At 39.4% G+C, this 19,161-nt stretch overlaps 1 protein-coding gene across 2 annotated transcripts; it reads left to right on the top strand.

The window, feature by feature from the left end:
- Positions 1-65: 65 nt before the first annotated feature.
- LOC133528189 (serine/threonine-protein phosphatase 4 regulatory subunit 3) lies at positions 66-18,046 on the top strand. Of its 2 annotated transcripts, XM_061865455.1 has the most exons (10): positions 66-135; positions 521-934; positions 1,361-2,296; positions 2,932-3,124; positions 3,589-3,731; positions 5,041-5,216; positions 6,485-6,675; positions 7,942-8,130; positions 10,344-10,477; positions 14,283-18,046. In XM_061865455.1, the coding sequence occupies exons 2-10, from the start codon at positions 638-640 to the stop codon at positions 14,379-14,381; spliced, it is 2,358 nt and encodes a 785-aa protein (XP_061721439.1). In that variant the 5' UTR covers positions 66-135; positions 521-637; the 3' UTR covers positions 14,382-18,046. The 2 variants fall into 2 exon arrangements, with proteins under 2 accessions (XP_061721439.1, XP_061721438.1); XM_061865454.1 differs by lacking the exons at positions 10,344-10,477; positions 14,283-18,046 and having other exon boundaries at positions 112-172; positions 7,942-9,324.
- The last annotated feature ends 1,115 nt before the right edge of the window (positions 18,047-19,161 follow it).

Raw genomic sequence — 19,161 nt, 5'->3', positions numbered from 1 at the left:
ATTCAACCCTCATAATATAGCACTAAACTCTTTAATGTTTGAATATCCCGCCCTTTCGGCCATTTTGAGAACCCCGTCCTCGAAGCGTTGTTGTGAATCCAATATGGCGATATTTGATGTTGTGCTATTTTAAAGGTACGTCAATTTGACGATTCTATAAATGTTACGTCCGGTAAATATCTTATTTTTCGCCAAAGTGTGTACTAATAGAGCTTAGAAAGCTTAGGTGTAGTGATTTATTGCGATCTTGTGGTTTTGTGAAAGGCGTACAGTTTGTATTGTTTTGTTTGTGATTCCCGATAATTTTAATGGTCAATCCATTGTCGTTCAAACAAATTAAATGTATTTGTAGTGTTTATTCTCTTGCCACCTTGTTATATATTCGTTATAAACCGATGTGTTATTCCTAAATAGTCTGCTTTGCTTATAAAACCCAAAAGTAAAATTGAATGTAATTACGGTAATTAGAAGTGGAAATTTTATGTTTCATAGAAGAATCAGTGTTTTATTTGTGTTACAGAAGTGCACATGTTTTCATACAAATGGGAGTTAAATAGGAGAATACAACGGTGCAATAAAGTAGCGCCTAATAATTGAGTCACTATTTGAATACATAGTGGAAAGAGCGTTGACTATAATGACTGACACGAGAAGAAGAGTAAAGCTGTACGCTTTGAACGCTGACCGGCAATGGGACGACAGGGGCACAGGGCACGTCTCTTCGTGTTATGTAGACAGACTCAAGGGCACCTCACTACTTGTGAGGGCAGAGTCTGATGGATCTCTTCTTTTAGAAAGCAAAATTCAACCAGACACAGCCTACCAGAAGCAACAGGACACACTAATAGTATGGTCAGAAGGTGACAATTTTGACTTAGCCTTAAGTTTTCAAGAAAAAGCTGGATGTGATGAAATATGGGAGAAGATCTGCCAGGTAAGCCTTTCTTACTGTGACCAGTTGCATTGTACCTTCACCTTCAATAAAGCTGTATATAATTACTTAGGTCTTGGTTATTCTAGTTTAAACTAAAATCTAGACTAAGGTAGACAGGTTGCAACATGATTAGCACTATACTACTTCAACATGTATAGTACAGTAACAATATACCTGTTATAATCATTTTAATACCTTCACCAATCTGAATAATTACTAACATTTCTTATGCTTATTTCATAAATACTTCTATATTTTATGAAACAATAGTTTTATAAAACTATTTTACTGTCACATTGATCATTCATTATGATGAAATGTTCCATAATTTTTCAGACTATAAGTCACAATGACATATGTGTTACATTATTTGAATAAGAAATTACCTCTGACAAATGTGTTAATTTTGTTATATGATTTTTGTAGGTTCAAGGAAAAGATCCATCAGTTGAAATCACACAAGATATTGTAGAAGAATCGGAAGATGAGCGTTTTGATGAGATGTCAGACAGTGTCCAACCTGTGGAACTTCCACCATGTGAAATGGGAAGACTGGAAGACATAAGCGAGTTGGTCAACAGCTGTTTGGTTTCACCAGCTCGAAAAGACAAATTGGCTGCTGCTCTAGAAACCCAGCACTATATAAAGAAATTACTCAATCTCTTCCATATGTGTGAAGACATAGAAAACATTGAGGGCTTACATCATCTCTATGAGATATTCAAAAGCATATTCCTTCTCAATAAAAACACTTTGTTTGACACAATGTTTGCAGATGACACTATATTTGATGTTGTTGGCTGTCTGGAGTATGACCCAAGTCTACCCCAGCCCAAAAAACATAGAGAATATCTGCGGGAGCTAGCAAAATTTAGAGAGGCCATTCCTATTAAAAATCAGGATTTACTGGCAAAGATACATCAAACATACAGAGTTCAATACATCCAGGACATTGTTTTACCCACTCCCACAGTCTTTGAGGATAATCTGCTTAGCACATTATCTAGTTTTATATTTTTTAATAAGGTAGAAATAGTAAAACTTATAGAGGAAGATGACAGATTTCTGACAGATTTGTTTAAGTTGCTAATGGATGATAAGACACCAAACCCTAAGAGGAGAGATTTAGTTTTATTTTTAAAAGAGTTTTGTAATTTTTCGCAAAACCTTCAGCCGCAAGATAAAGATGCGTTTTATAAAACGTTAGTTTCATTGGGGATCCTGCCAGCGTTAGAAATTACATTAAGTATAGAAGACCAGAAGACCAAGACTGCGTCTATAGATATATTAACTTATATTGTGGAATTCTCACCTTCGGTAGTGAGAGATTACACTTTACAGCAAGCTAACAACACAGAAGAGGTAAAATTCAAATTAAACCTTATTTAGCAATGATATCATTTGTCATAACATGAATAGGCGGGTCCACACAGAGCGAGCATACGCGCGAGGCAATTTCCTTGCGCACGAACCGGCCAGTGTAGACGTGCCTCGGCTGAGGCGGTGCACTCAGGCGAGGAAAACGCGTTCGCTGTCTCGGCCGAGGCACGTCTACACTGACCATTAAATATATTAATACTGACAATTTAATAATTAAATAATAATTAAGATTTTGGCATTCTCCTTATTACTTACTTCCTAGTAAGGTTAACCATAAATAAGTTAGCTAATCTGTAATCCTTCAAAAGTCGGACACAGCTTTCTGCCAGAGCTACTAGTAATAAAGGATGGTCCTAAAATATGTTGTAATTTTTTTTTTTACCAGGCATATGTGTAGATAAAAACATAAATTTTATCATTTCTAAGCACATTTGAAGCCATGAGCTTTTTAATTCATAGTTAGGTAATTAAAATGTTTCTAAAAATTAACATTTCTGGGCCAATCTGTATTAATCTTATACACAGGTGTTTTTAAAAACAACCTATACAGTTATCTTATCAAGATCTGGCCTTGACAATGACCTAAGATTACATACCTGATTATTTACACTTTTCAGGAGCACATGCTGCTTAACATAGTGATAGAACAGATGCTACGGGACCGTGACCCTGAACTCGGAGGTGCTGTGCAGCTGATGGGCGTCTTACGTATCCTCCTGGACCCGGAGAGCATGCTAGCTTCGGTCAATAAAAGTGAAAAAGCAGATTTCCTAAACTTTTTCTACAAACACAGTATACAGACACTTATAGGTATGTAATATGGAAGATTGTTATGATATAGTATATTACTTGTTTCATACAACGTAATGTGCTAATTATTATTGTAATGAGTTGTTTGAATAATAATTTTATTTGTTAAATAATTGGTATTCAAATTTCATTCATAGAATATCATTATGATCTTATCTGATATTCAAGGATGGGAACATCAAATACAAATGCTTTTTATATCATACCCCAGTAAAAGGACACAATAAAAAAATGAGGTAGACATCAGGCGGTCTTATTGCTATAAAGTGATCTACTCCAGACTGCCTACATTCACCAGATGAGTTTTACGTCAGGTCACGTTTACGTCGGTCGCAAACAAGCAAGTTTGAGAGTGGAGTTTTTTTATAGGCAATAGTGGTGACTCCCTGTCAAAAATAGAGGCCAATAATTAGGTAGTTTGCCTGAAAATCTGCAAATCGATAACATTATTTTCTTTTCCACAGCACCATTACTACAGAACACAACTGGAGAGAAACCCCTGAGGGAAGACTATCACACTGTGCAGCTACTGGGGCTGGTCCTGGAATTGCTCTCGTTCTGTGTCGAGCATCACACTTATCACATCAAAACTTGCATATTGAACAAGGTACGTTTTCTACACAAAATTTAGCTTGTTTTCCAAACAAGTTACAAAATGGAATTTTGTGGAGTACATACATTAGGTCCTTTAGATGCCAGAAGGGCAACCCTGACAAAATTATTGATTTGGGCGTTATATTGCCTCTCCAAGTGCTGGTTGTCAGTTATGTTTTAAAAGAAAAATTTAAGGAAAAGTTGTTAAACTTCAAAATGCAATATTTAATGTAAATGACCGTTTGTTTCTTAATAAAAGAAAAAAAAATCCCATCAAAAACAATACTTGTAAAAAAATCTGAATTGCTTCGAGAAAAGGATGGTACGGCCGTGATGCTTTTTTGCTCGACTTGGTGGGGGCACTGCTGTGCCCCCAGACTTCCGGTCAAGATAGAACAATAAACTCTTTTCATTTGGGATCTTAAAACTAATAGCAATGATAATAAAATTGATTTTCTGATCCCATGCCAAAGAATCCTAGTTACCGAAACTTTATACGCCTTTATAGTCGCGACGGTGATGACGGATGAAGTTGAGACCTAGACCTAGTGCCAGTTTAATGAAATCTTGCAAGCAGAAGTTCCTTAACCCTTTGACCGCCAATAACGTCAATTAACGCGCGAGGCAACAGCCCAATTGTGCATTTCGACGAGGTTGACGTTGACGCGCCGTACAGCATTTGGGCGTGGTGTTCAAAGGGTTAAATTCCTTTCAATTGAAATAAACTTTTAACAAACACACCTTAAATAGAGAATTCAAGCTCAGATGGTATTAGGACCAGCTGCATTCGGTATTTGTCTAATGTCCCTTTTAGAGAAATAAGTAAGCATAGAGTGCTCACTCAATACATCAGTTTTCTTACCAAAACGCTTATTATTTTCGTAGTCTACGTTTAGCGTCAAGTAGTGCATTTATTATTTTATTATTATTTCTAAGTCAAAAAGGTGCATTACAATATACTTGGTCACTCAGGCCGTCACTATCTATCTGATGCGATAATAAACTACAAATAAATAAATAATAAATAAATATTATAGGACATTATTACACAAATTGACTAAGTCCCACAGTAAGCTCAATAAGGCTTGTATTGAGGGTACTTAGACAACGATATATATAATATATAAATATTTATAAATACTTAAATACATAGAAAACACCCATGACTCAGGAACAAATATCCATGCTCATCACACGAATAAATGCCCTTACCAGGATTTGAACCCGGGACCATCAGCTTCGTAGGCAGGGTCACTACCCACTAGGCCAAACCGGTCGTCATACAAGGTTTGATGTATTCTCCTATTATTTCATGTTCACAGGATCTCCTTCGCCGCATACTGGTTCTTATGCGATCAACACACACCTTCCTAGTGCTGGGTGCTCTCAGATTCATGCGCAAAATCACGGCGCTGAAGGACGAATACTACAACCGGTACATCATCAAGGGAAATCTCTTTGCGCCGGTTATAGATGCGTTCCTTAGAAATAATGGCAGGTATGTATCACAAGAAGATAAATTTTTCAGAAATTTCTGTAAAACTGAACAGGAAAGACTTACAAAAATAGGAGAAGTTTGAGAGGTGATAACACCCCGATTCGCACAATTTATAACTTAAATAACGCGGTAAGTGATAATGTGATGCACAGTGAAGACGTGTCTGTTGGTAGAAATTGGTGAGTTGCGCAATGAGGCCTTCTTTGGAATGAGATGCAAGAGCTCACCTGTTTGCAGTCTTCTTACAAGGAAGGGTACCCAACTGTCCGACTCCGATTTGATTCATTTTGATATATGTTATAGAGTAGTCTAAAATAACGGACACGTATTTTTTTTAGCTGCCCAAACTCAACCTATTGGGAGAAATTGTCCTCCAAAGTACTAAAAAGTTACTAAATCTTCTAACTCCTATAGAAAGTGATGCTCGAGCAACTTGCTAGTTAATGGCTGGTTTGAGTATATGTTTGAAAGCAGCAAAAAATAATGAGCACGTGTTTTGTTATATCAGCTAAAACTCATTTTTTCCTAAAAAAATCGACATTCGAAGTTTTATAATACCTTATCGCTAAAGTTACACATTAAGACGGGTGTTTTTTTAGGAAAACTTGAGTTTAAGCAGATATAACAAAACACGTGTACATTATTTTTTCCTGTTCTCAAACATATACTCAAATAAGCCATTAACTAGGAAGTTGCTCGAGCATCACTTTCTATAGGAGTTAGAAGATTTAGTAACTTTTTAGTACTTTGGTGGACAATTTCTCCCAATAGGTTGAGTTTGGGCAGCTAAAAAAAAATACGTGTCCGTTATTTTAGACTACTCTATAACATATATCAAAATGAATCAAATCGGAGTCGGACAGTTGGGTACCCTTCCTTGTTAGTATCATAGCTTGGACGAGTTTGAAAAGAAAATATCTGCCCAGGACCATGAAATAAACTCATTACAGAGCACGAATGCACTAATAACGGACGAATACGAAAAGAAATTATGTGCAGGACCTTGAGATTATTCTTGATATTATAGAAAGCTTTTACCAATTTCTTATCCTAAAACAGCAATCATTGAATGTGAATTAAACTGTGCCAAAACATACACAAACTGTAAAATTATTTTTTGTTTCTCGACGACAAAATCTGTAAATATTTAATGCAAACAATTCCAGAATCGTCATTCTGAATAAATTGAATTCAATTCCATCCAGTGACGTTTGATGGAAAAATACTGCATTGTATTTTATAATCTATGTTTGTTACACTGTTTTCAGGTATAACCTACTCGACTCTGCTATACTAGAACTATTCGAGTTCATAAAGCTGGAGGATATCAAGTCGCTTTGTTCACACGTGGTCGAAAACTACGGCAAAATTTTAGAAGACGTGGAATATGTACAGACTTTTAAAGCGTTGAAGACGCGATATGATCAGCATCAGGATAAACTAAAAGAGCGGGACCGAGGTAAGTTATTTGTTTTTACAAATTTAAAAAAAAATTGTTTTACTTGGTCAACTGTAATGGTTGAATTAAAATTTCGTATACCAAACTATAATTGCATACTTTTCATGTATGGGCTCCCAACCCAACCAAGGGCGTAGGCTCAACTCAACTATAATATTCATTTCGATATGCTGTAGTCAACTATAAAAAAATTGACCTATCACATGCTGCTGCACTCCCATAGAAAAGATAAACGGGCAACTATTTCATTATGTCTTGCACTACATTTTTTTTTCTTCATACATTATTTAGGTTTTATAGTAAAGAAAGTATTATTTTAGATGACTCGTCGAAAAAGTAGTGTATACAATAGTGATATAATCAAGCTTTTCAATCTCGTACCTTACTTAGGCAATTCAGCAAGCTTCAATGCCTAAACACGGTACTCGATTGAAAATACTATTATAGTATATCGTATAATTGTATAAAATACTATTATAGTATATCGTATAATTGTATAAAATACTATTATAGTATACATGTATCACTAATATATCCTTATATTTTGTAACAAGATAATTTTAGGTAATGTAGGTAAAATAATGAGTGTTAATGATAGGACATATTATTACATGTGTTTATTTATTGGTAACATAAATCGTAACATCTTTGTTACAAAATGGAAAATTATACGTAGTTTATACTTAGGCTTTAAAGTACAGTTGGATGCAGACTAGGATTGTATAACTTTGTTAACTACAGTGTGATTTCTTTTTAGCTGATTAAGGGCATTTTATGTATGTTTGTGTTGTGTGTTCCATAGTAGACTCAAAACGAATAAATGTACTAGTCAATAGGATGTTAACTGATTCGATTTTATGACCCTGTTGACATAATTGTCTAGGCTAGTACGTTAGTTTAACAACTTTGCTTGTAATTACAGTCTTCTTTTTCGCATTGTCCTGGCATTTTTGCCACGGCTCATGGAAGCTTGACAACTAATCCCCAGATTTGGCATGCCTATGCCAATCTACCTATACCTATCTACTACAGAGGGTAAACTAGGCCTTATTGGGATTAGTCCGGTTGCCTCACGATGTTCCCTTCACCGAAAAGCGACTGGTAAATATCAAATGGTATTTCTTACATAAGTTCCGAAAAAGTCATTGGTACGTGCCGGGGTTTGAACTCGCGACCTCCGGATTGAAAGTCGCACATTCTTACCGTTAGGCCACCAGTGCTAGCTGGTAATTCAACAATGATATAAAATAAGGATATGTTTGTCAGTGAGCGGCAGCGTGGGCGTGGCCGAGGCCGTGGTCCCGTCGCTGCTGCGCTCGCGCTACCGCCGCGAGGCGCGCGCGCCCGACGACGAGGAGGAGATGTGGTTCAACGACGAGGACGAGCTGGACGACGAGCCGCCGCTCGAGCCCGCGCAGCCGCACCCGCACCCGCACCACGCGCTCGACGCCATCGGTAATATATACTGACTAGTGACGCACTACTACCGCCGCGAGGCGCGCGCGCCCGACGACGAGGAGGAGATGTGGTTCAACGACGAGGACGAGCTGGACGACGAGCCGCCGCTCGAGCCCGCGCAGCCGCACCCGCACCCGCACCACGCGCTCGACGCCATCGGTAATATATACTGACTAGTGACGCACTACTACCGCCGCGAGGCGCGCGCGCCCGACGACGAGGAGGAGATGTGGTTCAACGACGAGGACGAGCTGGACGACGAGCCGCCGCTCGAGCCCGCGCAGCCGCACCCGCACCCGCACCACGCGCTCGACGCCATCGGTAATATATACTGACTAGTGACGCACTACTACCGCCGCGAGGCGCGCGCGCCCGACGACGAGGAGGAGATGTGGTTCAACGACGAGGACGAGCTGGACGACGAGCCGCCGCTCGAGCCCGCGCAGCCGCACCCGCACCCGCACCACGCGCTCGACGCCATCGGTAATATATACTGACTAGTGACGCACTACTACCGCCGCGAGGCGCGCGCGCCCGACGACGAGGAGGAGATGTGGTTCAACGACGAGGACGAGCTGGACGACGAGCCGCCGCTCGAGCCCGCGCAGCCGCACCCGCACCCGCACCACGCGCTCGACGCCATCGGTAATATATACTGACTAGTGACGCACTACTACCGCCGCGAGGCGCGCGCGCCCGACGACGAGGAGGAGATGTGGTTCAACGACGAGGACGAGCTGGACGACGAGCCGCCGCTCGAGCCCGCGCAGCCGCACCCGCACCCGCACCACGCGCTCGACGCCATCGGTAATATATACTGACTAGTGACGCACTACTACCGCCGCGAGGCGCGCGCGCCCGACGACGAGGAGGAGATGTGGTTCAACGACGAGGACGAGCTGGACGACGAGCCGCCGCTCGAGCCCGCGCAGCCGCACCCGCACCCGCACCACGCGCTCGACGCCATCGGTAATATATACTGACTAGTGACGCACTACTACCGCCGCGAGGCGCGCGCGCCCGACGACGAGGAGGAGATGTGGTTCAACGACGAGGACGAGCTGGACGACGAGCCGCCGCTCGAGCCCGCGCAGCCGCACCCGCACCCGCACCACGCGCTCGACGCCATCGGTAATATATACTGACTAGTGACGCACTACTACCGCCGCGAGGCGCGCGCGCCCGACGACGAGGAGGAGATGTGGTTCAACGACGAGGACGAGCTGGACGACGAGCCGCCGCTCGAGCCCGCGCAGCCGCACCCGCACCCGCACCACGCGCTCGACGCCATCGGTAATATACGACTATATTGATTATATCATGTATTTCTTTAGGTATTTAACAAAATGTAAACAAACCACAGTGAGGTATTTCGTTGGACCAGAATATTATAAGTCAACACTTAGAGAAGTTTTAGTACGATATATTACTTACTCATTGTAACAATGAAGCTGCTATAATCGTGCTAGGAATATCTCAGGATGATCTGATTAATCAATAATAATTTCGTTTTGTAATATTTTCTATTACTTATTCCTAGTAAAGAACCTAAAACGAGACGGAATGTTTAGCCATTTGAGGGTAAATGAAAACATTACACGATTAAATTAAATAAGATAAACCCAGGACGATGAGGGACAGATCCAGGCAGTTTTCTATTTGGATGTTTAACTGATGTTTCAAGTACCCGAAAATGTAAAAACACATTGTTTACATTTATTTAACTACCCAAAGAAACAGAGTATAGCGATGCACGACTAGGACAATAGTCGGCAAACCACGACGCTCGAACCGCATGCGGCTGCTAGGCACATTTGCGGCTCTTTAAGCCGACCGCGGTTGGCTCTTGTCAAAAGTTTGCCGACTCTTGGCCTAGAAGCGTAGCTCGACAGTGAGTCCTTGCTCTAAACGTAAATGTGGGCAAATTTAACTATCTCATGGCCTAAATCGAAAACTTTAACTTGACATTGACGCTTTGGCAGGCGTTGCTCTACCGCTCAGAAACGCACCCTTGTGCGGCTAGTAGTCATATCAAGATTGTTTACCTTTTTTCTTTTTTTATAACTCACAAACGAGATATAACCTTTTGGTATAAATTACCAATTTCAGCTTGACATTGGCCACCCATATACAGATATATCTATATTATATCTTTTATATTTGATTTATATAATATTATATGTTATGAATAAACTGTCAACATTTTCCAGGTAAAATAGTAGAAAAGAAAGTTTGCACGAGTACAGAGAGCGCGAACGGGCCGAGCAGAGTGCTGCTCAACACGGCGTCGCCCAAACCGGCGCACACCGACGTTCAGGTATCCGAGCCCAGATTACTCGATAAGGTAAACTTTTGGTTCCCTCTCGCCTTACTCGCTTCGCTGGGATCATCTTATTATGTATATGCTGTACATGTCACATAATTTGTAATTAGGTGTCTGTTAAATGCGTTAGGACCAGGATCTTATTTGTACCTATTTACTCAGCAAAAATACCCGCGCATACTGACGTTTAGGTATCCGAGCCCAGATTACTCTATAAGGTAAACTTTTGATTCCCTCTTGCCTTACTTGCTTCGCTGGGATCATCTTTTTTTTTTTTCGCTTCGCTGGGATCGGGATAAAGCTGTACATGTCCAGCAATCTGTAAATTCGGCAATCATGTCAGTAACATGCGTTAAGGTTTGTCGTACATATTTTCTGAACACCGCGTATACCGACGATTAGGTATCCGAGCCAAGGAAGACTTTTGGTTCCCTCTCTTCTTTCTCCCAAACACTTATTTTTTAGTCAGCTTACACGGGCTCACGCCGTAATACGTTTTTTATTTATGTTTTTGCATGTACAGACGCCATCAGATATATCGGAGCGGCCGAGGTGCTCAAAGATATATGAACACGCATTCTAACATCTTGACAATAGAGGCGTGTTCAGATATTTGTGACCGTCTTGGCCGCTCTGATATATCTGATAATATATAATATATGATATGTCTGTAAGTCTATTTAATATTGTGGACAAAAGGCGTACAAAATATTTCAGAGGGAACAGTTTTATTAGTTATAGAGTGGTGCTTGGCTTTTTACTGCAAGATATACAACATATTGTATGCTTTATGCGCTTATAATTTTTGCATGTTTTAGCTGTAAAATAATACTAGTATATACTGCTCAAAATAAAGTAAAGCCTGACCAGTAATATGATCACGCGCCATGTTGCGGAATTTCATTGGAACTAAATTGTTCATACTATACATGAGAATAACAGCGCCCTATTGACAATGATCATATATTTCTGGTCAGGGTGTTTGGTGCCTCGTTTGCCAAATTGAAATGTCATATGGGTTTGATCGTTAATTTTAAAAATCCGTGGGCATTAGATAGATAAAAGATATCAAATTCCCAACCTATCTTACATTCTACACAGCCTGTATTTTTCAAAAAACATCCTGTATTTTATTTGTAACAGTAAAACAAGGCTTTGGTTGTTATTAAGGCTTATACATTTTATTTCTTTTAGTTTTAAATGCACCACCTACAATCATTTCTGCTTTACCCTAAGGTTGACTAGTAGGGAATTAAGTTTTTCTTTCTTTTGTGCAATAAAGTTTATTAAAATAAATAAGTAGTCAAATGTTCCACGATGACCAGTTTGGCCTAGTGGGTAGTGACCCCGCCTACGAAGCTGATGGTCCTGGACTCAAATCCTGGTAAGGGCATTTATTCGTGTGATGTGCATGGATATTTGTTCCTGAGTAATGGGTGTTTTCTATGTATTTAAGTATTTATAAATATTTATATATTATATATATCGTTGTCTAAGTACCCTCAACACAAGCCTTATTGAGCTTACTGTGGGACTTAGTCAATTTGTGTAATAATGTCCTATAATATTTATTTATTTATTCACATATTTCTTCTATAATTCTTAGAGACCCTTACTTTCTTTTGAGTAATATATTATGGCTGAAGTGCATAAGTGCAGTAGCTAGATCTGAAGTATGCTTCGACTTGATAATATGTTTTATATTTAGTTTCGTGCCGTCTAGTGATGCTAGAACTGCTGCACTAAGATAAATCGACTTTAATTATTTATTATTAGGCGGGTCCACACAGAGCGAACATACGAGGAAATTGCCTCGCGCGTATGTTCACTCTGTGTTAACCCGCCTATTCAAAAATGTCCATTCAATGTGATCTAAATTGTACCTTTCTCGAGAACATCAGGAGGGTCCACAGAGCGAGCCGATTCGCGAGTAAATTTCTGCATATTCCCTGTTTTTGGAAAAATATTTACTTTTAAAAAATCAAATTTTTACCAAAGTATTAATAATTAATGACTGAAGCGTCTCGAAAGTCTTCGAACTTCTTAAAACGGGCATTTTGATTTCGTATGTATGTCCGGATTTTCTCCTTTTACAGGTCGCAATTCTTAACCGATTCTTGTGAAAGTTTGTCACCAGATTCTATTATGAAACAGATTTTGTCGAAAATTTTTCAAAACGCGGTAATTGACATACAGGACTTAGCACCAATAGCGTCTATGGCGCTTAAGACCATTTATCTTTGGTAACGACTCAACGAACTAAGTATTTCACTTTTACATTTTCTAAGCTCAAACACAAAGCCACAATTTTATTTTATCCTGGACCATGAGAAAAGCGCGTTGTTTATCATGTCATTTTCTTGCGTAACAATTTTATAGAACTCCATACTTATTATATAGAAATAAACTGAATAATTCAATATGAATAACCTTTACACTGCTGCAACCTAAAATTAACTGAGATTGAAGCCCTTGGCATTTAGTTGTAAATGTAATGACCTCGTTCGTCAACAATACCTTGAATTGTCAGCTCATTTAATGATTCGTGTGGTTTGGTCATATTCAATTATTTATTGTGAATGGAGCCACGGACTTATTACAATCATTGTATTGTTATTAGAAAGCGGCCTTTAGTCGGCAATTGGACATTAGCTTTATTATATTTTGACTTTGCTCGATTTTATACTTCCAACATCATTTTTGACCTCTAATGTCCCACGGTCCTAATACTGGTACAAAGTACTTACAATGAAATTTATTTCATTATTTAATGGAACAGTACCTGGGCGACCGAGCTTTGCTCGGTTATAACTATTTATTGTAATATGGTGGTCTACAGGTGATAATCTTAACTACATTTTTTTACTAAATTAAACTTGTCTAAAACAATAAAAATTAAAAAATTATATATAAACTTGAACATATAAAAAAAAAAACAAAAGTTAGTCACCGGGCGAGATTCGAACCCGTAACACTCGTTTAGCAGTCCGCGTCTTAACCCGCTGGACCAGACGGACAGCGGCCGGCAACACGAAATTAGCGACCATATTCTGCGTCGAAAGAAAAACGCATGAAAACTCGAAAACACGCGTTTTCCCATACATAAGACTAATCTAGATCGATTGTATACCCCCAAAAACCCCCATATACCAAATTTCAGCGAAATCGTTATTTTCCGAGATTACAGAAATATATATATTTATATATATACAAGAATTGCTCGTTTAAAGGTATAAGATAGTTGCATTTGTGTTGTTTCGTTCGTTTTAAACTTTTACTGCATGATAATTATAGAATTATTTGTTTAAATTTGAACTCGAATAGTATGCATAACAATATGCGGGAAAGGGTTAAAACGAAACAAATTCAATTCTATTTTGTAATATCATTGATTCCAATTTGACCGCCAATTTTTCATACACGCCGCTAGAGGTCATGTGGTCATGTCAGGTGGTCATGATTTACCCCCTTATTAGGCGATGACAAGACGATCCGTGTAGACGTGCCTCGGCCAAGGCGGCACGCTCAGGCGAGGAAAACGCGCGCACCGCCTCGTGCGAGGCACGTCTACACTGGCCGTTTTGTGCGTGAGGAAATTGCCTCGCCCGTATGCACGCTCTGTGTGGACCCGCCTATTCATAAACGTCTACTAAAGTTGACAAGCCGCTAATAATCGTACCAATCCATCATACCAATACGTCGGAAAGGGACAACCGATTATTAGCGGCTTGTCAACTTTAGTACACGTTTATGAATAAGGGGGTTCGATCTTACGGTAGATCTCCAGCTTCTGTCGAACGGTGAGGTAACGTTTAGTGTCGCGCAGGGCCTCGTGGACTACGACGGCGACTCGGACGAGGAGGAGGAGGGCGGCGCGGGCGCCGGCGCCGACGAGCGCGACGCCAAGCGGCCGCGCCTCGCGTAGTGCTGCCCCGTGACCGGCACACCCTCCCCTCCCCCTCCAGCTGTGCACTATCAGTGATGCCGTAAGGATGCACTACTATAGAGGTGTGACATGGGCCCAAGAGTAGCGGCTGTCGGATGCTTGCAGATCGAGCGAGGCTAAAAGTGGGCTTGGACTTGACGAACGCGACGTTGTATAGTACGCGTTCGTGAAACGCGCCAGCGGTGCGTTCGCCCGGTCTGGACGCACCTGAAGTGTAGAATCCTCATGATGGGTTGTGTTAATGTTCGCTGTCGAAAACTCGCTGGAGCGGATATGCGTTGGAATTAGGAATTTGGCTGGAATAAAGATAGTAAAGAATTATAATACAGTATCTTAATGAAATAAAAAAGTAAGGGTCCGATACACATATACATGTTGATATGCGAAGTGCCTGATTTACTGAGGATGTAGTTTGTATTGCAAGTTAGAGCTCGGCTGAGAAATAAATTAATTTTGACAAGGATATCTCCTGAAGGCAGGATAAGGGTCTCCCTACATATATTGACGAGGAATCAGCAGAAGCCGATATCGTAAACCTTATGTCTGCACGATAAGAGCGAAAAAGACGTCGTTCGGATATTGCGTAGACTTAAAGCTTTTTTTTTATCGGTTTTTACCGATTCCGCGTCGATATATCTGTGGAGACCCTTAACCTTCCAGATTGCGTCATGACGACCGCGCTCTAACTTACAACATTAAATAGATACTCTATTAGAACTCTATGAATGTCTGTAGGCATTTGGCAGAAACTTTTTTTAGGTGGTTTTCACATTGGATACAAAATCACACGTCGCTCCGGTTGGCGAGCGGGATATCGCTATATACGTGCATAGCGCTGTCACGCTCAAACTCCAGAGTGACATGCGAATTTGCATCAGTGTGACTACGTTATGATCCATCGAGTAGTTATTATTCGGAACGTTCATAAATAAGTGCCGTAGCCGTGTTGCGCCCATGTAACGTAGTAATTCTAATTAATTAGCATATGAAATCTTCATACTAATTAAAATTAACTTCGTATGGCATCTCAGAGTGTTAGGGACGTTATGTTTATCAAATGTGGAGCAGGAATTGTTTTTGATGGCCAACGAGGCTGAGTGTACTTGCAGCGTAGCCTTATTTTATACATAAATAGTGTTAACTGTTGAAAAGTATTTGCGTTAACATGAAGAATGTTAGGCTGCATTTCCACTGTGGCAGAGAAATAGTGTGCAGGAATAATAATAGCATTGGTTCTCTTCTCCGGTTGGGTTACAAACAATGCTATTGGATGATTCCCGCACTTTTCCTCATCTGGTTCGTTGGGAAGGCAGCCTTACGTCTATGTAATTTCGATCAGCAGATCTACTATGAGCATGTCAATCAATGAAAGAATGAGGGTTACTAATTTGGTCAATATGAACAGATATAAACAGGTATCACTAGTTAAATCTGATTTTGCATGCCGCGTCTGTCGCGTATGTTGTTGATAAACTCAAAAATTACTGAACGGATTCTCATGCGGTTTTCAACTATCAATAGAGAAATTCTTGAGGAAGGTTTAGGTGTATAATTTGTAAAAAGGTTTTGGGTAACCCGTGCGAAGCCGCGGCGGGTCTAGTAATCATTTAAGTTTCGACTAAGGTTTTTTTTAAATCAACTATACGATGCTTAAGCCCACGGCTTATGGGACTTTAAAAGGGAAGAATTGCTTTGCGATCCTAACGAAATAACAGTAATTTTTCTATGATTGACCCATTTCGGAAGAAAACGTTTTCGACTAACGAATTCTTAACAAATCACTTTGATTTTGATGTCGATAGTTTCAGCATAAAATATTCTAGGTTTATAGGTTTCGCTTTTTATATAAAAAAAAATGTATTTCAAATTTTGAAAAAAAAAAAGGATAACCTATGAACCTAGTTATTCATTGTGTCAATAACATTTAAATTATTGAGAATGGAAAACATTTAGAAGTGTGTTCATCATCACAAATATTTGTTCTTGTGTTATGGATGTTTTCTATGTATTTTTTAACCCTTTGAACGCTTTATGTCATAAACATCACTCAAACGCCAAGCTCCCGGGCGCAAGCGAGCTAATGTAAACCTAACTCGAAAGTGTGAAGGTTACTTTGACAACGTCCGCCATAAAACCTATAGGTTCTTGGCGTTCAAAAGGTTAAAGACACTCCATGCAGATCAATTTGTCAAATCAGTTAGAGATTGTATCATAAAGTTCCTTATGTAAACGCAAATACAGTCGTACAAATATCGCTGCGCAACATCAGTCTCCGTTGTATCCATCATTATGTAACATAGTAACTTTTTACTTACGGAGGGTCCTAGGTACAGTCAAGGTATTAAATATCGACACGGGCAAAGTGCCTAAAATATGTATACACGACCTCATTGGCCATACATCAAGGTAGTGTGTACATATTTTTGTCGCTTCGTCCGTGTCGATATTTAATACCTTGGCTGTACAAAAATATCAAATGCTTCCACACTGACACATTTACAGTTTAGAACAAATATATTTAAAACGTAGGATAACGTATTTAATGTGAAATGTTTTTTTTTGTTTAGATCATTTTTCTGAAGGTGTAAAATCGCAAAAGTACAAAGAGAAAACTGAGTGGTATTTGGATACATATTGAATGTGAGATGCAAGTGTAAAAATGTGTGTAGAAATTATAGTTCACTATTCCGTTCACATATTACATACATATTTCCGTGAATGAAGGCCAGTTTGTTTATTTGTAACCAATGTTAATGTGCAGCTCTCAAACGTGATTCAAATAATAAAGGAAACGAGGCTAATTTGGCTAAGGGACTGCAGGCGCAATCAGATATATCGGACCGGCCAAGGTGCTCACAAATATATGTACACACCTCTAGGCGCAGTGCACACTGCATCCGATTGTCAGGTACGTCTATAGATATTTTTGAGTATCTTGGCCGCTCCGATGTATATGATGGCAACTGTACCTTGATTTTTTTTTTTTCTTATAGCCTTTTGTGGAAACTTACACCTATGTACAGCACTATATAAACACACTTTTGGCACTTTTCTGTATGAGGCTCGCCTGTGACTTACGCAACTCACGCTTCGCGTTTAATGACCTCAATTATGCAACAGTTGCATAAGAATATTAATTTAGCCATCACTCTCCACAAAAAGCTGTGAGAAGGATAAACGTGTCGTTCCCAAGCAAAAAGTCCAATCCACTTTGTCGTTTGCCATAAGGACGCTTTGACAGGTTACTCGTATAATGATAAAAGCAAATTTCGTCCTTATGGTAAGCGACAAAATGGGACTAGACTTCGACACAAACACTTCTGCTACAGTCACCTTAGACTAAGTTCTCAATATTTGGCAGAAAGCCAATATCATTTTGTTTTTACTCAAATGACAAAATATTAATTATAACCGCCACTATGAAATACGTCATAAGTTTAGTTCTTGGTTATGTAAGAAGGCGTTGAACAAGGTGAATGTCCAATAGGTGATATGACCTTCATATTAAAAACATCCATTTTGTAAATATACGATGACTTATTTATTGTGAGAATACTTTTATTTTTCTAAATTTAATCTTAGGCGCTCTTTGTTGAGAGTACAGAAACATAAATTCGGTTTTAGTCTTCTAATCAAGCTAACTCAGCATCGGCTTGGCTAGTGACAGAGTGTGGGTCGCCACAAACGCCAGTCCTAAAAAAAACGAGGGCGTTTATAGTGGCACACCACACTTTGTCCTTACAAAGTCGCTGCAGTTTTAAGGGGGTGCTCAAAGAGTTCAAACGCTAATGCTCTAATTAGCATACACAGAATCGGACCACACTAAGTTTTCATGCCAAGTGTTACGTCAAGTATATGGAGCGTTTAGGGATATGTATGTGACATCAAATATATATATAACGCAGTAAAAGATAAATAAAGTCTAATAAAAAAAACGTGCCTCTAAAAATCAAGAAAGTATACCTTTGGCCTATACTCGTGTAAATGGCGACACCGTTTGATTTCTTCTCATTTCAGTGAAAGAACATGGGTCATATAGCTGTATGTCAAACTAAGATTATTAATCCTGTGTAGAAAAATGGCAGTAAATTTAGTAGACTGCAAAATTTAATTTGACAATCCGCCTCTATACTCAATTATCTTTGGTAATATGTATATAACAACGGCTAACAGTATGCAAAGTTAGCGTGGTCAGATTCTACACATATTCTATTGTGTCGTTTTACACAAGGTTGATTTCAAAATTCAGCAGTTGTCCTAGTAGTAAGTTAGAACACTATTTGAAACATTTTTTTCTAGTTTTCCTTAGGTCTGAACACTAGCTTACACGCGCGTTATATTTCCTTACATTTAGTTTTTACGAGTTTACACGCGCGTGACTTTTCCCTACATGTCGTATAAAACGCTAGTCTGTGACCGCCCTTACTGTCCTACTGGGCATCTATAAGTAACCTCTGTTCAATACAGATGTATGATTTATAGTATTCTATAAATCATATTTTGCCATCCTAATCCATTAGTTTATAAATATATCAGAAGAGACAACATTTATGATACTTCCCTTGTTTACCACAGCAATGTTTTAAGCAAAGTATTGAACATGGAATAATATTTTGCAAGATGGTTTTGTATTTTATCGAATAAAGAAAGACTTGCATGTCGGCCTTCTTGCTTCCGGCCAGTCGAAGTATTTTACAGATGGCGCTGGCATTTGTCAATTTTATAAATAGTGTCAGTCTTGTTTTTTTCTTTGGAATTT

Source organism: Cydia pomonella, chromosome 19 (assembly GCF_033807575.1).
Source record: "Cydia pomonella isolate Wapato2018A chromosome 19, ilCydPomo1, whole genome shotgun sequence".
Taxonomy (NCBI): Eukaryota; Metazoa; Arthropoda; class Insecta; order Lepidoptera; family Tortricidae; genus Cydia; species Cydia pomonella.
The sequence above is the reverse complement of the archived record's forward strand: the minus strand, read 5'-3'. Positions and strand labels throughout refer to the sequence as shown.

Coding starts and splice junctions, on each gene's coding strand:
- LOC133528189 (XM_061865455.1), top strand. CDS start 638: ATGACTGACACGAGAAGAAGAGTAAAGCTGTACGCTTTGAACGCTGAC. Junction 3,732..5,040: donor AAACTTGCATATTGAACAAG/GTACGTTTTCTA, acceptor TCATGTTCACAG/GATCTCCTTCGCCGCATACT. Junction 5,217..6,484: donor TTCCTTAGAAATAATGGCAG/GTATGTATCACA, acceptor CACTGTTTTCAG/GTATAACCTACTCGACTCTG.